This window comes from Anabas testudineus, chromosome 9 (genome assembly GCF_900324465.2).
Source record: "Anabas testudineus chromosome 9, fAnaTes1.2, whole genome shotgun sequence".
Taxonomy (NCBI): domain Eukaryota; kingdom Metazoa; phylum Chordata; class Actinopteri; order Anabantiformes; family Anabantidae; genus Anabas; species Anabas testudineus.
The window spans coordinates 6,793,112-6,815,681 of NC_046618.1; the positions used below are offsets into that span (position 1 = coordinate 6,793,112).

At 39.2% G+C, this 22,570-nt stretch overlaps 1 protein-coding gene across 2 annotated transcripts; it reads right to left on the bottom strand.

Annotated features, from left to right (window-relative positions):
* Positions 1 to 7,993: 7,993 nt before the first annotated feature.
* zbtb34 (zinc finger and BTB domain containing 34) lies at positions 7,994 to 19,767 on the bottom strand. 2 transcript variants are annotated; one of them, XM_026343923.1, is made up of 3 exons: positions 19,618 to 19,767; positions 18,309 to 18,381; positions 7,994 to 14,685 (listed from the first exon to the last, which is right to left on the bottom strand). In XM_026343923.1, exons 2-3 carry the CDS (start codon positions 18,309 to 18,311, stop codon positions 13,150 to 13,152), a joined length of 1,539 nt encoding a protein of 512 aa, XP_026199708.1. In that variant the 5' UTR covers positions 18,312 to 18,381; positions 19,618 to 19,767; the 3' UTR covers positions 7,994 to 13,149. The 2 variants fall into 2 exon arrangements, with proteins under 2 accessions (XP_026199708.1, XP_026199707.1); XM_026343922.1 differs by lacking the exon at positions 18,309 to 18,381 and having other exon boundaries at positions 19,618 to 19,766.
* Between the last annotated feature and the right edge of the window lie 2,803 nt (positions 19,768 to 22,570).

Below are 22,570 nucleotides of genomic sequence, written 5' to 3' on the forward strand. Positions count from 1 at the left end.
ACCACGATGGAAAACCTTCAGTAAGGGTGGCCTGTTCAGCCCCCACTCCTCAACCAACATGGAAAACCATGAGCTGACACATTGCTCACTCAGCACTAAGACAACCACATTTCCTGAGCCTTCAAACCTGAACCTTCAAACTGGCCTGTATTGTTGTTTCCCATCTGTGAATGTCCACGTCCTTGCACTTTTAATAGATCAACTTTCCTGTTTCCCACAAATCCTCTTCACTCCACTCTTCAGAAAACGTAGTCATAGCAAGAGAAATTGTGGCACACATTTTTCATTCAGGCTTTGACCACTCACACTTTACGCTTTCCACCAATGGGCAAATTGTAGACATCCACAAAGGAACTTGACATGCCACATAATGTATGACTTCATGTCAATTGTTAACAGGCTTACAAATATCTTACATAACTGAAAAAACACAATGTAGGCTTAGACAACTTAATCACAACTATTACAGCTTCTATTTGAGAATCATTCAGAGCTTACAACATCCTTGATTTGTCAGCACTTGTGGTCAGGATATGGTAAATGTTAACATCTAGCATGATTTAAAAAAACTGAGTAGGGGAGGTGACTTTTCAACTGTATTTCCACTCTTTCCTTTTTCCAACGGTTGTGAACCAGGATCAAGATAAAATAATTTCATGTCATATAGTAGACAGCACAACTACAAAATAGATTTTGGATAATATTCATCATACAGAGTGAGAATTAGAATAAACATTAACATGTACACATGCTTTTAAACAGAATCCTTCCTCCTCTACAGAAACAGTCATCAAAACAGACGTATGCTGACAGCAACCATGGAGTGTCTGCAGAGTGAAATCACATCCATCTTTGTTATATCCTTTTCCTCTCTCCATTCAATGAGATCACTCCACCTCTCTGTCACAGCTCCCCACACACACACCGAGGTAGCACAGCTACACTGTCATCTCAGCGTCTGGATCATTTCTGTGTCTCTGTCACATTTATGTAACGGAGCAATCCACTGAGGTGGCACAACAACAGTGACATGATCACAGCCTATCATTGAATATGTCGCACTGTAAGTCAGAACACTACAGAGTGAGGTCCAACATAAGTGCTGTGTAATAAAAGGTAGCCAGCATCTCGTTCCAAGTCATTTATTCAAACCACTCCCTACTGCTGCTGTAAAATTGTTGTGATGCATATGGTTGTTATTATAAGACACACAAAAATAGAAACACATAATAATGTGGTGAAGTTTCACTTTGAGGGAATAGTCACTTCATTGTTCCTTACTTACATAGTGGAACTACTGAATTTGGGTTTTTTCTCACTTTCCTAAAGCTCAGCATTTTGAGCTGATTTCCAACTGTGGAGATGTGCAGATTTGCTTATAGTTTTACAGCCACATGCCATGACCGCCGTTTCATGTTCTTCCAAACTGTCTGCAGGGAACTCACAGGAAATCTCTTTAGGAATTTCTTTACCACAATGGAAATTTTATTTTGTAAGGTATTGCGGGCTATTCCCAATGTTGCAATAATTCACTGCCTCAGCCAAAAGTTTGCAGCAATGTATCCTCACTCCTTTTATACAGTGCATCTTTGGGAATGCGATACTGCAATTCGGCACGTTACATTTTTTCCATGTGCTGCCTGCGACCTTTCAAACTCTGTTCACTCAGCATTTCCATCCTACAGCTCTCTTTATCAATAATTGCACACAGACGCTGGACACAGACATACAAACTCGACTGTTGGTTGGTGCGCTAAAACAGCTTCAGGCCACAAAGCGAAATTAATTTGGGGTCTAATCAGAAACAACCACAAAATCGTGTCAAACTGATCAAATACTTCAAAGTATAGTACAGTGCCACTGTATTAGCACTATATAATTAAAAAAAGGGCAAGAAATCATCCCCTTCAAAACATGGAAAAGCTAGGTCAACACTCAAAAGTGGTTTTACAAGATTACATTTACTACTTCAATAAGTAAAAAGGTATTTATTATATAACTATCAAAAATCTAAAACAAACAAATATAGAAACAATTACTTCTTTCTGCCATTGAAATCATACTGTGTGCTCTATAAGGAACAAACTGTAGTCAAACAGCTCAACACAACAACAGAAATGAGCCTCTAAACCATTGCTCTGTGAGTCAAAATAAGTGCAACATGGACCAACTCCAGCACAACAGGCTCAGTTTTAATAAAGGAAAATATGAACAACATGAAAAGGCTTATATTGGGAATAGGAGTGGTTTCTCAGAATTTGGCAGATGTCTCCTCTTTCTTGGGCTTCAGATTAATATGTCATGTTAATCCAGCAAGGACGCACTTACACCAACTAAGCTTTTTCAATAACCAAGGCAGGTTACCTACAGTAACTATAGGTGTTTTAATGTGTGGAAAACATACAGATCACTTGGAAAACCTGAAAATACTCACTCGTTTTTTCACGATAGTGCATGTTAGGAGCTAACAATTTACTAAAACACTGAAACGGCACACTGGTGAAATTCTGATGATGATTTGCTTTTATATAATATTGTAAACTCACTGGAATTGATGCAGAAAGCTTTGTTTTTGGAACCATTGTGGTCATCTGCTTCTTTTTACGCGTTACAGCACAGTTTGTTCTTGTAGAGACAACAAATGATCCAGGTGATTTAGACACTCACGACGGTCTGACGGCACACTACAAATATTCTAAACAACAAATGCAGCTCATTTAAGATTAAGCTCGAAACATACTTCATTCAGCTCAGTGCATTATTTGCTGTATTACTTTGGTATGAACAAAAACACAGCACAGGCATGTGTTCATTCATTCATGTTGTGATGCTGTTTGTTTTTGTTTTTTTTTATAAATACACATTTTCTCCACATCACAGCTGGGGGAACAAAGGTTATCAGGCAAACATTGTGGTGGTGTTTTACACAGCATGCACTTTGCCTTAGCATGAGAAACACAGGTGTTAGTAATAGCACTGCCAGTTCGATGAAGCAACCAAATAACTGATTTTATGATTTACACCTGTGCTTTTCCTAGGCGTCAAAATGTCAAAGGTGCCTTGAAACGAGCGGAGTCTGGTATGTTTGAGACGAATACAAGGTTTGAACACGATATCAAAAACAGAGTATAGACTTCAACATGAACATGACTTCAGTAGTAAGCTAGCTGTACTCTAACTTCACTTCACAGGGGGTCTTCATCAGCTGCCAAACAAGCAGTCACAATTATATTCATGTCTTTCGAGAAACATTAAGATATTCAGAGAGTTAAGTCTCTTACCTGTAATGCTCTGTGAGCTTCACCTGCACCAGCTCAGTCACCTGTGGCGCCCTCTGCCCTGCAGCCATTGTTCAGGTCAGGCCGGCAGGTCATAGGTTAACTCTCCTAAATTGTCGCTGTAATGTTAGGTGCTTCCTATGAAGTCATTTAGTACTCGTGGTTGTTTCCAATTGCGTCATTCCCAGAAAGGGAATTCCTCCAGAAATTACTAACCAATAGTATTTATGTTTGTGTCCTCTTCCGCACTCTGTCACCCACAATCCTTTGTGACTTGTTGCTTTAGGCGCATGGACTTGGCTTAGTGACGTGGCTGCATGATGATGATAATACTACAGAGGGAACATGGACAAATGTGACAACAACAAGCCCCTTTACATTATGTCAAATATCGAAGTAGCGCGTAGGAAAATCCAAACTCCTTTTATCGCCCTTTCAGTTCTCATTAAGGAGCCTTTCTGACCTGCCAGATGGAAGGAGGCTTCCAGTTTCAGGACTATATGGGTGCACTGGTGCATGTCACACAATGAGCCAACATCCAACAAACGTGTGTAGAGAATTTAAGACTTGGTGCTAACCAATAATCATCCAAAAGGTACATATTACAGGATGACTTCATCTGTTTTCAACTTGTTTTTCACGGTTCTAGTTGGTGGAGTACATATATGTGGATGCCATGAAACCCCCAGCTCTGCGATCTGCAGGCTGTATTAAAGTACCTCTCCTGTTTAAACTGGAAAAAAAAACCCCAGCTGCCATCATCATAATTCAGATCATGTTTTCTGGTTGCTCATACTATGGAGGTTGTGAATTGAATTGAGTTTCTCCTAAAGGTGACATGTTCTGAACTGAAAAACAAAAACTTTCAGCTAGAAGTCATCTTCTAATATGAGGATTTAATGCGTGTGCTCCTGTTTAGTGAAGTTGTCCTTGAATAAATGTGTGAAACACCTACAACCTTTTGTTATTTACACAACTGTTACAGAGTTACAATACATCATAGCCATAGTATGTAGTTAAAGACCCCTTGTGGAAACACCACTACCTCGGGTTTCCTGGCCTTGTGTTTTGTGGTTCTTTTTATTCTCAGATTCCACTGAGCGGAGCAATTTAGCCTATTATTTTAGGATCAGCTGACTGTGCAGCCCTATAACTCTGTCATTTAAACAATTCATTCAGTTTATTAGAACGTTTGGCAGTGGCTGATGCATTTACATAATGTCACAGTCTTACAGCGTATTACGTTATCCACCGAAATCATCAGTGACTATTATAAAGAGCAATTCTATAAAGTATATACCCATTAAATTTTGTGTCAAATTGCATCTGATAGCCTGAAAATACAGTTGTCAATTACTTTAAGATAGTGTCAGTGAAGCAGAGAGACGTTTGTTGGTCATTTGGTTCCGTTATTACTTTTTGTAAATCCCACATAAAGTGCTAACACTATAGGAGGTTGTTCACATATATACATGTCCCCCTTTGGGTGCATTTTTTAACACTGCAGAGACATAAGCAATAACACTGCTGAGGACTGTGCAGAAAATCTGACTGGAGATCCAACAGGAAAAGAAGCCTGTTTGGTGATAAATTAATTTTATCACTAACCATCTGAGGATAAAGTGGTTTGTTGTTTTATATTCTATTTCTTGACCCGTCGAACGCTTTGTGAATGGCCTGTCCACAGGCGCGGCATGAAGCAAATAAATCCCTCACAGCAAGAAAAAGTATTATTTATCTCAAGGGGATATTCACAAGAAAAAGTTCTTTAGCATCTGGTTTGCTAATTATTCATCCAAATGCATTTAACTTCATGTTCACACCTGAGGCTGTTGGTACTAGCAGCATTTTAATAGTTAAGTTAAACAGCCATGGGTGCAGAAACGACCGCCTATTAGTTCTGTTATATACACACAGAGAAACAGGGGTCTCCACAGACCCCTGTTTCTCTGTGACTCTGTACCATTATTTTTTATCTGGGGTTTAGGATGTTTGTCAGTATGGTCAGGTTCTGGGTGAACCTTGAGAACAGGCTTGAGCCAAGAGCTTTCTAATTGAAAACAATTTTTAGAATACTGAAATAATAAATTGGAACAGGAGATTTTATAGTTTGCCACAGGCATATATTTATTGCGGCTGTATGTTATTCAATAGCACATATCTGGGAAACTGATGTAATCTTTACTTGTCACTTATGTTAGAGGATACAGTGCAGATACTCCTCCCATCCTGGACTGTACACTAAGTCTAAATGAGTTCATGCAGTTCAGTGGATATTTTTTATCTAAAGCACCTTGGTCCGATGAGAACGCAAACTTCTAGCATGATCTGTCTCTGTCTTTTTCCAGAGGAAAATTGTGTTGGGGAGGATTTAATGTGTGTTACAAAGTGAGCATCTAAAGACTCCTCCAGACATCTCAATCCAAGACACCTTAGTGATACAGTGAAATTTAATGACTTTATATGTATTTTAAAGTCTTTTGACGAGGTTGACTGTATCCATCCTTCAACAAGTGTTGCTTCAAAGAGGACTTTTTTTGCCAAATGTGCTCATACTTGCAGAGGAATAATCTCCCCTAGCAAAACATTATGCTGACGCAAGATGGGATACCCTGGCTGATCTAACAGGTAGTCGCCTTGATAATGTTAATTATGAGAGTGCAGACTTAAACAGGATGTGATCGTGAATGTAGGATATTTTTCTGTATTTAATTTATACTGTATTGTACTATATACTTATCCTCTTGTCATCCCTCTTCAGAGAAATGATTGGGCACTGGGTGAGGTGGGCATCTGGATGTCAAACAGTACTACCTAGTAGATATCGCATGAATACATGAACAAAAAAAGGACATTTACTTTGGTGAAGTTCATCCAGCATGTTGGAGTTTTCCATGCATATTAATGTGTGCAGAACAAAATGATTAAAATGGATTGAAAGGGGATTGGCTTAGATGTAAAATTATTTGTATTAAAAAATGTAAATTAATTGTGAGGTCCTAAATACATTTTGGTAAATAATTGTAAATGTTTTTTGTCTCCTAATTTAAAGGTATGTTTATGTCCTCCTAAAGGTACAAAATGGCATGTCGCTCCAGCTGTACCTCATTAGGTACCTTTGCTGTAGCTTTCCAATGGGAATATTTCTGTACTATGACATAAAGACATACAGACAAAAATGTACTAAAATGTACCTTGCTAGGGTAGAGATGGAGCGACAAAGCTTGTGTACCTTGACTTCTTCTTCACTGACAGCGTATTGTGCTATTTATATAGACTGAAATGCAGAATATTTACCATTATTGAAGTGTGACTTAAAGTTCATTTGTTATTCTCTAGCTCCCTCTGGAGGATCACAAATGAGCATACATCTGATGTTCCTCCCCTAGATACATACAGTCCCACTGCAGGATCAAATGAATTCCATGCATGCCAGCAGCACATTCTGAACATATACAGGATGTGTTGTTGTTCAACACATAGTGATCAAGATAACTGAAGGCTGTATGAATAGTATCATATTCTCTTATCTTGTCTGATGATAGGGTTTTATCTGGGTCACTGGCATTTCCATGTGGGTGTAAATACTTAAAATACATCAATCAACTTGTGAGAAACAAAACACAAATCAAAGCCAAATCAGCGTCTTTATTTTACAAACAAACGCATTATTCTATTGACATTTTTTTTGTATAATAAAAAAGCAATTTACAAGCTTAAGAACCAAAATGAAGCAGCACAGAATGATTATGAGTAAAATATATAATTTGAATAAATATATTTTATTTCATGCTATAAAATAAATTCATAAATGGCAATAGATACATCAGCTCTAGCTAGCTTCATTTACTTCATAGTTGTACAAAACAGTAGAGTTCTGAGGTTCACAGTTGGGTTGTGAGGTTGTGTGTAGAGTGGACAAAACAGGAGTTGGGGCATTTCTGTTGTCATGCTTTGGTTCATGGTCTCCAGTTCTCCTCGAGCTTCAGCTCTGTGGAAAGATATGGGCTCACTGAAACCTTGAGGCAGATTGTTTGGGAACCACTGACTGAGGACTTGTCACCTGAAGAGAAGTGCACAATTATACTATGGACGTAAGATGTACAGTGGCAAGAAAAAGTAGAGTGGAATTTGTGATTTTCTGCATTCATTTTCTCATAAAGCGTGATCTGATCTTCTTCTAAGACAAGAGTATTAACAAATATAATGTGCCTAAAATAGTAACACAAAAAAATCTGATCTTTCATGTCTTTATTGAGAACAACCATAAAAAAAAAAATATATATATGAGTTTGCTCCGCACAAGAAGACTATGCTAATGTGAGCCATGCCTCACCAAAAGGAGCTTTGAGAGCATCTATGATCAAGAATTGATGATTTACATGAAGCTGGAAAGGGTTACAAAGTCTAGTCAGTCAGTCTAAAGTTAGACAAACAATCTACAAATGGAGACACTTTGGGACTGTGGCTACTCTACCAAGAAGTGGGTGACCAGTCAAAATGACCCCAAGAGCATCAATGAGGTAAAGAAACAAGACCAGAGTGACAGACAATGATTTGAAGGCATCATTGGAACTAGCTCATATCTGTGTTTATGAGTCCACAGTAGGTAAAACATTGAACTAGCAGGGTGTCTATGGCAGGACACTATGAAGGAAGCTGCTGTTTACTAAAAAGAACATTGCTGCACACCTGAAGTTTGCCAAAGAGCACACTGACACTCCACAGCAGTACTGGCAAAATGTTTTGTGGACTGATGAAACTAAGATTGAACTAAAGAATACACAGCATATCATCATGAAAACACTGGCCAGTTAGCAGTGATGGGCTGGGGGGTAAATTCCCAAGTGTAACAAAAGATTCTTCAGCATAATGTGATAATGTCTGTACGACAGCTGAAACTCTATAGAAGTTGGGTGATGCAACAGAACAATGACCCAAAACACAAAACAGAATGGTTTCAGAAAAACAAAATCCACCTTTTGAAGTGGCCAAGTCAGAGCCCAGACCTCAACCCAATAGAGATGCTATGGAATGAATTGACGAGAGCCACATGAGACGTCTAAAGAGGGTTGCTCTCAAAGACATGAAAGATCAGAATGTTTTTGTGTTATTACTTTAGGCACATTATACTTGTTAATAATCTTGACACAGATAAAGATCAGATCACATTTTATGACTAATTAATGCAGAAAACCATAAAATTTCACAAGGTTCACATACCTTTCTTGCCACTGTATGTCCAATGAGACCACTTTTAACACTATATACCCTGAGTTCTAAGTTGTTGTTTTTTTTTTTTTGCCTTGTCACCAAATACATAAGCCAGAGACATTATAGTGCAGAGTTTAGGACATTGCGAAAGAAAAAAGAACAATAGCAAGCCTGAAAAGATCCTGAACCACTACAGCTACAGTCTCAGTGCCTGAGGAGCCAAAGAGATTACTGAACCTGAACATGACAACAGATAGCCTGCTCCCAAACAGTGGCTATACAGCCCAAAATCCCTTTCATTATTAGACACAGCTGGAGGTGCAACTCTGAACAGTGCCACAGAGTTGGATGACTGAACCATGTGCTCAGTTCTGGTGGTGCAGTTTACAGACTACCACTGGATATTTCGATTAGCATTTAGAACACCAAGCAACACCACTATTTTCATATATATGTTTTTTTTTCTGAAGAGGAACTCAACCTGTCCAAAGTTTCAGAAAATATATAAAAAATAAATCAATATCAAATTGTCCTGGTCCTACTTCAATTGAACAGCTCCCTGACATTCAGTCTGTTTGACATATGACAGGCCAATATTTCGTTAGGCTTGATGATCCCAATACACCACTTTTAAAAAGGTTATTGCTTTTTTAATACAATACACAGTGGACAGAAACTGACAGAAAAGCTATGGAAGACTTATAAGATTTATTTTCTAAGCCTGTATCAGTGTTCGTAAACTACCTGAAGTGAGTTCGTTACAAAAGGAATAGGACGAGCTGCAATTTCAAAAAGTAGTCTGACAGCCTTCCCTGTAAACACTTGCTTTTGATTACATGTGGCCCATAATGCATCTCCTGTTCCTCTCCAAGGCTTGAAACTAACAGTTGATTAGAGTGTCAAGTTCAGTTGGGTCTGTAGGTGTACTATCACATTAAGTAACTATAGTTCATGACATTTTTAGTTCATGCATTTAATTAATCTCCCCGCCAGTCACCTATGATGAATACATGGACTTGTTTACTTGTTTTATAACAACAAATTTTTTAAATAAAAACCTGACCAGTCTAAAAGCACCATTTAAGGAGGAAAGGTCCCTACCAAAGGGGCTTAGGCTATTATAGCTAAGTCCCTTAGGGGTAACTACAGAGACTAGAACCAGATTTTACCAATGTTATTGGTACAGAATATCAACAAAATAAAACTGTAAGTGCACAATCGATGATACAAATAGAAGAAAACGAAAAGTAAAAAAAAAAAAAAATCCATTGGCAAGTTATACACTTTTGTGGTTGAGGAACGTGCAATTGAGCTACAGTATATGAGTATAAGCCTTTTTTCCTCCACAGATATTTAGTTTATAATCAGCTAAATACCCAGGCAGCTGTTCCCCTGCCCAGATGCTCCAAGAGAAGAGTGAGGAAGTAGATTTGTGTTTCTCATGCGTATCCTTACTTCATTGAAATGCCTAAAACTACAGTACATTGCTAAGATTGTCCTCAGTGGTTAGAGAGGAGGGATACAGTATAGTCTCTGAACATGGGGGCAGTGGCTTGCAGAGAACAAGTCTGCCTCGTCTGATTTGTAATCAACTGCTACAAAATCAGTTGTCCATCCAATGATAAAACAAAAGAACAAATCAAATGCAAAAAAATCTAAAATAATAATAAAATAAAATATAAAAAATAGGGGGAAGGGTTTCTACAAAATGGACAAGAGTGATATGGATTAATTCTTATTCATTCTTGGTACCATTTTACAATAAATGATGTAGCCACATTTTATTATAATCTCTCTATTGAATCCACCTAAAAATGAAAGAGGCACTGGAGTCTAAGTGCCAGAATCTAAAATGTAAAGCTCGTGGCAAGGCACTAAGTTTAAGATGCCACTTTTAGTGAAGTACTCTCTCTTTTGTTTACATTGGCTTTAAACTATTACAATACCTATTGCACAGCTTTTACATTGTCAGTTTTTGTATGGCTTAATATATCATGTTACTTATGACTTTGCTGCTTAATGTTTTCTTAGTAAATTGTTCAAATCTTAACAGAAATGATTGTTAGAAGCTGGGAAATGCACAATCCTTCCTAATAGCAATGAACTACTTCCACGTTAAATTAAGAACCTATTCTTTTTAACAACAATTTGATTATTTTATACAGTCGGTTACTGTTTAAAAAAAAAAAATTGCATACTACTCTTTGGTGTGAACTCTTGGCACACAAATGTTTTAGCTGTTTGTACCTACTACTCGCAAATCATTACAAACAATAATGCAAGAAGGTATGCACTTCAGCAGACTGAAGTTAGTCAGCGACTGATTCAGGTGAGGTCAGATCAGTTATCAAATCTGTACACCACAGCAGCAGCTGACAGAAATCAATTTGACTTAGTAAACATTCATCTATAAAGTACTGTACGGGTGATGATGAACAAAAGTGTGTGTGAAAAGCTAGCTATACTGATTTCTGCTAAATTCCATACATTTTGGTTTGCTATCTCAGATGTCAATGAGTGAATACAATGACGGCACATTCAGTGGAATAAAAGGACTGTACTTCTGACGTAACATGAGACATAAACAATAAAGGACAATATTCTCCCACTAAATGCACACAAAAATCATAGGAAAACCGTGAAATAATTAAACTCAGTTCATTGACAGTAAATCAGCACGGACCAGATGGAACAAACTAAAAGCATATAGCAGGTTTCAAAAGAAAAAAAGGCATTAAACAGCTGGATGGCAAATAGGAAAGCAAATAGCACAAAAGAGACCACCCAACTGAGCTTTAAATCCGCAAAATATGAAAAGATAATCAATCAGGCCTTCTTAGGGCCTTTACTATGAATGTAGATTCTTTAAAATCACACTTGAAATAAAGCCAAATCTATATATACTAACAACACTCCCCCATCCTTGATCCCCATAGTTCAGATAATATAGATAAAATACAATGTTTGCCATATGTATGATTTGTAGCCAATCATATTCATGTGATTGTACAGTCTCATCAACATTTTGACTTAAAAATCACTGCTAAGAAGAAAGCACTACTCTGACGCTGCTGCATCAAAATTAAGACAGGCATTAGCACATTTCAGCACATGGGACAGTGCCCAATCCACTCACTAACTCTGCAAAGTGCATCGATACTTTGGATCACCAGCTAGCTCTAGGAACACTTAGCTGTTAGTCTTAATCTAGCTACGCCACATCTATGCCATCCTCCTAAAGCAGGACTGACAAATGAAAACATGTTCCAAGTCTGCACTTGATCCCAATCAATGCAGAAAACAAAAAAGAAAACATCACAGATTAACTGTTCCATTGTAAAAGGAACAAAAAATAAAAAGGAAACAAACCAATAGTTCTTTCAAATAATGGAAGATAAACCATATCAAAATGGCTGAGATTCCTTTGTTCTTTCTGTTTGCATATTATTCCGACTCAAACTACTACTATCTTGATTTATGTGAACAGATCCAGAGCTGTTCCTACTGTGCTGAGTTGAAAATGAGTGCTCTTGTTAGACGCTGAGTATTAACCTAGAAACCTACCTCAGGACAAAACAGGTTACACATACAATAGTTCAGTATAAATCTGCCATTAGAGCATAGAGGAATAGAAATGACTTCACTGTATGGACGTAATTCACCCATTACATGGGCGACAGCATCTAAAACCATGCCTTGGCCAACAGAGTGAGGTTGCCAGTAGTGATGAGAGATAAAATCTGAGAAAAGTGTTTTATAGAAGAGATGTAAGACAGCAAAATCATCTTGAAAGCATACAGGGCTATCCTCTTACTCTATCCTCTGCACTTACCAAAAACAAACACACAAAGCTAACAAATTTAATGCACTCCTAACATAGCACCTTCTTAATCGTCATTTTAACCTGGCTGACCATGAAACATTTGACAAGAACTTCGTTCCTAATTCATACAATCAGCAAGGAACATTTCCCCGAAGTATCAAGGCTTTGTGTTGAGAGAATATTCTTTACAGGGTTTGGCAATAAGATATACTGTACATACAACCTAAAACGGATTTCAAACGGTGAACACATCTGTGCCTGGTAGGTTCTTAGCTATGAGGTAGAACCTGGTGAGTTCATTTAAGTTAAAATACTGTCTGTTTATGAGTATGTAGTTGCATCATGAGGTATTGAACAGATATGTTACACGAAGCTTTGCACTGGCAGAAAAATCATTCCTTGTGAGTAAGTGACCTCCTGTGGCCACATGTGCAAAAACAGGTCAGGTAAAAAGGTGATATGATAAGCATCTTACCAGAGCTTTCACATTATCAATTATTGCAACATGCCTATATAACTCTGTAAATATGTTTTAAAAAACATGGAAAGATAAAAAGAGAAATCAATTAGGGGGTCTTGATTATTCAGACCTCCTCAAAAATAGTAAATTGTTACTCCCTTTGCTTGAAAGAATCTAATTTCTATAAAGCACCCATTTGCCCTCTGTGTTTAACCACTCACAAAATTGACATTAAACCTTGACATACGAAATGTCCATAGTAGAGGGAGTTGATTTAAAAAAAAAAAAAAAAAAAAAAAGGAAGAGTCCTTTACCTAGAGTTGAAATAAACATCTTAAACATCTTAAAGCTTCCATAACAACCTGAAGCAGGACCTAAAAATCACATCTTGATGCTTGAGCCTCCTCCGGACTGCATTTTGAACTCTCCTCTGTATCATTGGCTGGTGCCTCTTCTGCATATTGCGCCTCAAAGGCCATCCCCTCAGGCGTATCCTCTTGGTCCTTCTGACCTGAGCTTCCCTCCGTCCTCTCTGGAGAGTCCATATGATTGTTGCCCTCTGATGCTCCCAAGTGCTTCTTCCTCAGGTGCTGGTTAAGTGTGCCCTGAAATGGAAAGCATTTGCCACAGATCTGACAGTGGAAGGGCTTGTTGTCCGTGTGGCCACGGATGTGGTACTCCAGCTGGTCTTTCCTCGTGTACTTCTTGCCACAGAATTTACAAACAAATGGGGTGATTCCCATGTGCAAGCGCATGTGGCGGTCCAGGCTCCCTTTCTGATTGAAGGTCTTTCCACAGTAGATGCAAATGAGTCTCTCATTGTAGGGGTACCACTGGCTCCGCAGGCTGCGCTCTCGCACATCATTCTCCAACCCTGCGGGTCCCACTGCCGATTCACTGTCTTCCGATCCTGGCTTGATGTGACCCAGCACCCCTGCTGGGATGGTCTGAGGGCGCTTTGCCTTGGCTCTTCCACCTCTGAAGCCACTGAGTATTGAGCGGGAAGGACTAGAGTTGCTAAGGTTGACAAAGCACGAGGAGGACAGCCCTGAGTAAGAATAGGCAGCAGGCTGAATGACAGGACCATAAGAACCCACGCTAACGGCCAATACCTGTTCTCCATCTACCAACTCTGTATGGTAGCCATCATCACCAGCTGAGGAACTATCTGAGTAAGTGGGCCTGTCGATCTTCTCTACCTTCACGTGCACATCTGTTACTTGCCCATCTTTGCCAATCAGTTCCACTTGCTCTGTTTCTCCCTCCATGGGAGTATCATGCTCCGACACACTATCACTACTGCCACGGTCCGACTGGCCTTCCTCTTGCTGCTGTCGCCCCCGGCCCAGGCCATGTCCTGCCTGACTCTGCCGGGAATAGTAAGGGGGGGAGATCTGGGTAGGGTTTACAAAGAGGCTGCTGTCATTGACCCCATTGCGGCTGGTCTGTGATTCATCCTTCTCTGGGCTGCACACATTAACTGGGAGGCTGATCTTTGAGTGAATGCTCTCTAGGATTTGGGTACACTTGTCAATGATTGCCTGCATCTGCAGAAAACTGGCAGCAGTGAGGAAGCTGATAATATCCTTGAGTTGCAGAGACATGTGACCTGTGTAGCAGAAAGCAAGAAGCTGCTCGAACACCTCAGGGCTTTTGATGACCGAGATGGAAAGGCCACTCATGGTGCTGAGAGCCGAGTGGTCACGAAAGTAGGGTGAGCTAGCTGCCAGCACAGCCTTGTGGGCTCGGAACGGCTGTCCCTGAATGTGAACAATGATGTCACACAGCTTCCCTTGCAGCCGCAGCTCATTGAGCTGGGTCAGAACAGTGTTACTGAACTCTGGCACATCGAACTCGATGTAGCTGCTGTCGTCCATTTCTTGGATATATTTCTCCAGTTTGTCGACAGCCTGATGTGAAAAAATATAAAAAAAGAGAAAAGATTAAGTTTTAAAACACTGCAATTTACAATTTGTGATACTGTACACAAGATGGTTTATGATAAATTATATGCTAAAAACAACAATGAATGCGTTATAACTACGTTTCCTTAGCTCTAGTTTAATACATTTCATTGTATTTTGTTTTATCTTTAGATACAGGGCTATGTGATATATTGTTTTTTGTTAGACAGATATATAGTAGTATTGGCCTACTAATGGGAGATGTTTAGAGTCTAAAACTAACTGCTACACTGTATTTCTTGTCTGTACTGATAACTGTCATTTCCCTATCAACAAAAACCTCAAAGTACTGTAATCGAATGGCATATGCTAAACATTACACTGACAGAGGTTTGTTTTGTGTTTTGGTTGTTAGGGTGGCACCAGATACAGAGAATCAACTGTATGAATTAGAGGTTGATTTGAGGTGCATTATTCTTTCATAGCTATTACTGCTGAACAGGAAATTCTGAGCAATTAGAACACAATGTACCAGTACGCTGATGTGGTAAAGCAAACTGATATAGCCATAGAGGTACAGTATATATAATGCATTTGGCAAAGAAAGAAGAAAATCTGGTTCTGCTTGGAAGATGAGCACTCTTGAAAATTCCCAGGGCATTAATGCACCAGTACTGGTATACTACCCTTACAAAATAATATACTGACTTCAGCTGGTTGATAAAATATTAACAGACACAGAGCCTGTCTTCTCAGCAGAATTAGTTTAACCACACTTTGGAACAGCACAAATGTGAAAGAAGGTACAATCTCCACTGTACTTACTATATGTACTGTGGATTTCTGTGTTTGTAAAAGCAAATATTTTGATGTGCAAAACATTCTCCAGCTTAACCCTCCTCTCCCCCCACTCCATCTGCCCTCCCTCCACCTCTCCCTTCTCCCCTCCTACCCCTTGCTAGCAATTCAACACAATCCTCTGTATGCTACATACCTGTTAGTACCTTGGGAACATAAACTCTCTGTCTCCAGTTACCAAACCTTGCCAAGACACCTGTCCAGCAAACCAAATATGTTCTCATTTTGGCACAGGAGCGGGAAAGATGTAGCATATCATAAGAAGGAGTGCATTTTTTTCCCACTCACTCATTCCCAGTCCTCAAACAGTTCCTACACTAAAACGTATCAGTGATGGCTGCCAACAGCATATATACTATATGGAGCCAAGTTGAATGGCAGCCAAAGAATGCCTGCTCAGTAGTTGAAATGCACATGCTGGATGTGGGTCACATGCTTAGCTCACATGGAAAAACCAAATATGTTTCAAGTCAGCTCAAAAATTCAATCTGCAGCTCAAGCTTTCTGCCTGGTTATAAACCTATGTGACAGAACTGCTTCATGTAGGTAGAACGGAGACTGAGTATATTGTGATAGTTTGGCTGTCTAAAACATCAGCATAATTCTAGTGGAAAGACATCATACCAAAGTTTATCATATCCAGAGTCTATATCTTTGGCATGCAACTCAAAAATAAATAAATAAATAAAACATAATAGAAGAAAAAAAAATCTACGTCAGCAGGGGCTTTGCAGCAAGCAAGCATTGTAGGCTTTCTTCAACATCAGCAGCATTTCACCTACTTTGAAAAACAGCTTGTGGGGCGGACCAGGCCCAGAACAGAAGTGCTTAGCAAGCAAAGGTTGGGAGAGATCTCAGAGCAAACTGTTTTTTTTTTTTTTTTTTTAAGCGAAAGCAGACTAGATTTTGTAGTTTGTAGATTTTGGACATATGTTAAAAGAAAGATAAGAACTTTGTTGGTAGTGTGAGAATAAAGTGTTACAAATATTGCTGAAGTTTAATGAGAGCACAGTATGCGGAAATAAATGCTGTAGGCTTACTCCTTCGGTAACATCTATTGTTGATCTAATGTGAATAACTGGAAAACAAGTTCACCCTCATCTTTTACTTCAGCCTATTCATGTACTTATCAGATGAACAGAAGTGAAAATGAAAGAATCTGAGCCTATCCTTATCTTAACCGTTCAACAACATATGCATTCTTAAATGTTTTTGAAATTATAGTCACTGACATGACTAAAAGGGTTACACAGTACTTGATACAGTACTTGAAAGTCAAGTAAGTTTATCAATTTCTGTACAGCAAAACTGTATCAAGGTTAAAAGTCAGATACAGTCCCGTTCCTGATAAAGTTTTTTGAGCCACGCATTGTCCTTCGGGTTCTGTGTTCCAACACAGACAAGTACACATTTGTCCGTTCATAGAAGAAGGAAGGGCTTATCATAAGCACCATCTCAACAGTGAAACATGATGGTGATCTTGTTATGGTTTGGGGATGTACAGTCTTTTTTGACTATTTCACTCACAGAAGCAAAAGGATTAGGGAACGTTTTGGGTGCCTGCATTCTGTATTAAAGACCCAACAAAAGGACATTTCGGCATTAAGAAACACAACAATACCAAATGTTCGGCCACAGCAGCCAAAAGGTGAAAAGGTCAAATATTCTCAACTGGCTCAATCACCTGATCTCACTTGATGCTTCACATGCTGAAGTTCCCACTAAAAACACAGATGCCCCACAACACGCAAGAACTGAAGGTGGCTTCAGTTAAGGCCTGGGACGGCAGCAGACCTTAATGGCTGCTGGTGTCTATGTTAGTCTAAACAGTCACTGCCTGAAAAGGATTTTCCTCAAAACACTAGATATAATGATTTTGTTTTACTTTGTGTGTATCGGTCCCGTTGCTCTTCACCCTTAAACTTTGGAGGAGTCTGGGGTGTTAAAATGGTTTTAGCACATACAGAGCTTCTGTGTTGATGTAAACCAACACAAATTAAAGCTGAGACTTGGCACTAGTACTGTCCATGATTTTATCTTAAATTAAATCTGTTGCAGAGCCTGAAGAACTGTAAAAATGCCTGCATTATGGACATTAGGTGTATTTGGGAATTTTAATGAAAAGAGAAACACAAGACAGATATCTATGTCACTGCAAACAACTGCAAACAGACAGTTGAAGGGGCACCTAGCTGATCCACAACAACAGTACTGTGACTCTGACCCACATACCTTGTCCCTTTCTCCTTCAGTAGTTACTCTGCATTCTGGAAACTGTCAACTCTGACAAATTGACCACATCTTGTTTGCAGTATGAACACTGCATTAAATGACCAGTACTAATTAGCTAAAATATCATCCTACCACACTGTCTTTTTGCCCTAGATATGCTCTGGTTCCGCTGTTGCAATTGCAGTTGGTAGTAATGCATTTGATGCAATGTCCTTAAAACTGTTGCAAAGATTTTGCTTCTAGTGTAAAAGCCTTACAGATATCATCGTATTTGAATCAACTATAATCAGTTTTACTAGCTTCGTTTATGGGTAAGTTACCTATTCTTCCTTAAATCATATAAACATACCACACTGCTAGGAAATAAATAATGGAGACCATTTAAACTGAAACATTAATATAACTTTGATCTAAATAACATCAGTACATACAGTATAATGATGTTTATCAATGTTTAAGTGACAAATATCAATACAGTTTAAAGGACAATAAAAGAGGCAGAGCGTGTACTACAAGTATGCATCAATTTATACACCTACCATCAATGTGCCTTTCTTTGTACAATCACTAAATTCATGTGGTGATTTAACTGCTCACACCAAAAGGACGAGTCTATGAAAAAGAAAGGTTGAATGAGTGCAAACCCATTACGACTACCCATGCATAAGTCATAATTGGTTTGTCTCCAGTCTGTTCTGACACGCCTTACAGTTAAAGTATTTGGACGAGTTTCAAATGCAATAGTCCAAGAATAACGCGTGTTGTTGTTTCTAATGCAGAGGAACAAGACTGGTGACCTGCATGAACTCAGGAGTTAATAACCTGCCATATCCCTGCACTTTGTCCTTTCCTGTCACAACATCGCGCACAATTAGTTTGCATGCACGTCCACTGTTTTCACCAGCATTTCCATCACTGCCACCTTTATTTCTCTTTATATCAGCTTTTCTTCGACGAGGTTACCGTAGATAGATGTTAATAACGTTACATACGGGCCGCCCCATCCACTAAAAGTGGAAGTAAAATAAGCCACGGATCAGTGCTCTGCGCTGCTCATTTAACACGGTAACTTCATAATAAAGAGTAGTGTCTATGCATGTATCTACTCCGAGGGTCATTATCGCAGTCTTCATCCCATCGTACATGTAACGTTACATTGTCGATGTGTTGGGAAACAACTGTGCAGTGTCGAAAACTTTACTACCAACCTTTCTGTTAGTAAGCTAGTAGTGGGGGGTTGACCTAGCAGGACTGCTAACATTTTCGTTAACGTTAGTTAATTTGGACATCACGTCCACTTGCTTCGTGTTTCTTGTTTTTCACTGTAATTCGATTAACATTAGTTCACATTTTGCATCGGGTCACAGGGCCAAACCCTCCCAACTATTAAGTAGCACATAGGAACTGGCTAACTAGCTTCATTAGCTAGCGCAGCCCGAAACTACAGTTGTTTCAGAAAATGCGAAGCTTTCTCGCAGAGTACACTCTTCCGCGAATGACGGGCTGGATAGTGGTTTGATAACGTTACCTGTGTTTATGTAAAACATTGACAACATCGTACAGTTTAGTAACCAAGTCACAACGTCGAACGCGGGTATGTCGACTGTCATATGAATTAGCGTTAGCCACTATGCTAAGAGCTAGCGCTAGCTCAGCTGGCAGCCAATCCATGTTAGCCAGGGCTAAGTAGCGACAAATGCTAAGTAGCAGCTAGCTAGCAATCACTTGCTAGCGTTCGGTCGCAGCCAATTATTTCCTCATTACCTACAGTAAGAGCAAAGGCACGTCGACCAGGCTGCCGCATGATGGTTACTAGTTCAGGCCAAACTTGGTGTCGACCAAACTCACCTTCTTGCAGATTCTCATTAAACGTAGTCCATTCCCCTCAGTAGTTCGCTAACACTACAGCCAGGCCTCCCCCCCTCTCCAGTCCAGATGTGTCAGACAGTTGCTGCTGCAGTTTTTGCATCAACAGGAAGTGTTCTTTTGGCTCTTTGCATTCATTCTGTCAGTGTGTTTTGCAGCAGCCCCTCCCATGCTCATGTCCGTGCAATGTACACACACACATTATGTTCACTATATACGACGTAGTCACAGGACATGCGCAAATTTAATGGAAAGCAGGCTGCGGCCGCTCTGCCTGTTATCTCCGAGAGATAACGTGGCTGCAGTCTCCCACTTTTCTCTGTCATAGTTCATTTTCACCTGATCCCACTTTTCAGCACTGAGATTTTTTTTTTTTTTTTACATGTTTGTAGTTTATTGTTCGTCTTATTTACATACACTCTGTCTGGGAGGACAGGCTTGGTTTTTCTTAGATGTTCCTTCCTTCAGTTTATCCCACAGACAGTGAAGTGTTGTTGGGGTATCCGTGGCACTTTGCAGATTAGGAGACGCTTTAATTTAAAAACAAAACAAACAATCAAACAAACACTTTTTTTTTTTAGCCATTTTCTGTGCTTTAATAAAAGGTTTTGGGAGGTTCTGCATACTCTGTTTTATAAAGTCAAAACAGAAAGAAGAATAAATCCCGTTCATCTCAGTTGATAAAGTTTTTAAATCTACTTCTACATAGTGACCACTAAGGGGCGCCAGAGACTAAAGTGCCGAGGCCTCGCACTGACTTCTCTCTTCTTGTTTTTATTGTGATGGGTCTAAAACCAAAGGCAAAGAGCTGGATGGAGAACTGCCAGGAAATATGTTATTCAGCCCTTTATTGACTTTATGCAGGGAATTTGATTATAAAACTACTTAAGCGGTGAACATTGGACATCGGCAGATGAGGAAAATATTAGAAAAGACTACATGATGTGTTCTCTAAGAAAAGTTGTTATTCTTCTTCTTATGGTAGAAGTTGTTCTATGATATGAACTGGATTTAAACTACACACAGAAAAGAACCAGTGTAGACAAAAGATGTTAGTGTAGTAAAACTATTTCATAATGTGTATACCGTAAAGCAGGAACTGTAATTGTGAGAACTTTTCATTATTTTTAATGATTTTGCGCAAGATCTTAAACTTTTTTTGTATATTAACTTTTAAATCAGGAAGTATTACAAATTACATTGAATTTTATGACCACTCAAATTTCTTATTACTCTTCTATAGAGGCTGTTATAATACCAATAATAACATATAATACTAGCATGTGCTTTTTATTTTTTTGACACTTTATTGGCTGTCTGTTTGTCTGTTGGTAAAATGCACAGGTAAATTCCTGTCTGCTGGCTTCTTTTAGGAGCACTTTATCAGTAATACCTGTAGTAGGGGGGAATGAATGTGCGCTGTGTGTGTTTCTTTTTTTATTGAGTGTGAGTGACATGTTGGCAGCTCAGGTGAATATCTGACCTAATCTGTGTGCAGGTGGGTGATCAACATAGAGAAAGAAATCGCTTTGTCATTGCACGTGCTTCATGTTAAACAAGTCATCCCTCTATTCTCGACGGCAATTTGCTTTTTCTTTTTTTTTTTTCGTTTCTGGAGATTGATGCCCAACTGAAGGTGCAGCCAAGGTATGGTGATTAGAGACGCTTTTGTTGATCTCCAGGAACGATCATGGTATTGATAACATTTCAAACAAACTCCTAATCAAAGGGTTTCCTGTTGAAGTTGTAATCTTTTCTGAAATGGGGCTTTGTTAGCTCAGTGTCATTTGGTTGACCAGGAATTATTTGGCAGTAAGCTAATGGGCTGGTTTTGAGTGGTGTAGCGCCAGGATCGTATAGGGGCTCCAGGTGGTGTGGCCCGGGGTTCTGATGTGCTGCTCCTTTTTAATCCCAGATGACATTGCAAAATCCCCAAACCCCCTGCCCCTGCATAAGACTGTATAGGAGCGGGGACCAGATGATTTGTTTAAAGCGCATATCGTGTATCAAACTGAAGGGAAAAAGGAGCTCCACTGTTTTATGCTAAGCCTGAGACCATTGGTTATACTTAATATGAAAGGTATTTATTTATTCTTTATCTGAAAGAGAAGTTTGTGTGATTCTGCCACCACACTCTTATTTAATATAATATAATATAAAGTCTAATGGTAAATATTCAGATCAATCAGTTTCTCTGATTGTGTTACCTCAATTACAATTATTTCTAAAAAGCATTATATGTGACCTTTCTCTATATTTAAAGTTTTGCTGCATTATCAATTCTGCTGTTAGTCAACCAACACCACTGTAACATCAGGGTGTTTGGCAATGTTGTATAAGCAGCCCAATTTTTAGGCTTAACATGAATAACACATTGTTTTCCCTGTGTGCCAAGAGTCCCAGAATACTTTGGCTGTTAGGGCCGGGGAGAACAATGGTCCCCCAGTGCTCCTGTCCAGAAATAGTCTGTCGCTCACTGATGGAGAACATATTTCCCAATAGCAGGTGTCTGAGTCAGTCAGTGCCTGATCCTCACCATGACTGTAAATGAAAGGGCCAGCTCGTCCAGGTGCGGGAGCTCCTCTTAGGCCCTCTCACGTTTCTCCTTGATGGACGAGCTTTCTGTGGAAGAAGAAGGAACGAGAAAAAATATCCACATTAAACTTAGTGAATTACAATTTGAAGCATTCCCTTTAGTACATGAAACACTGATTTGCTAACTGAGTTTACTGACATAGACCGTCATCAACTCTGAACATACACCTGACAGTTAGTTTACAGTGTTGTTCTCGTTTTACAGCAGATTAGGTTGCAACTTTCTGCCCATGTTTTAAAATGAAAACGTCTCATGACTCAAATTCTTTTGCACCATTAACAAATACAGTATAAGTTTATTGAGTATGTATAACACAATGATGCTCAGTTTGACACATTT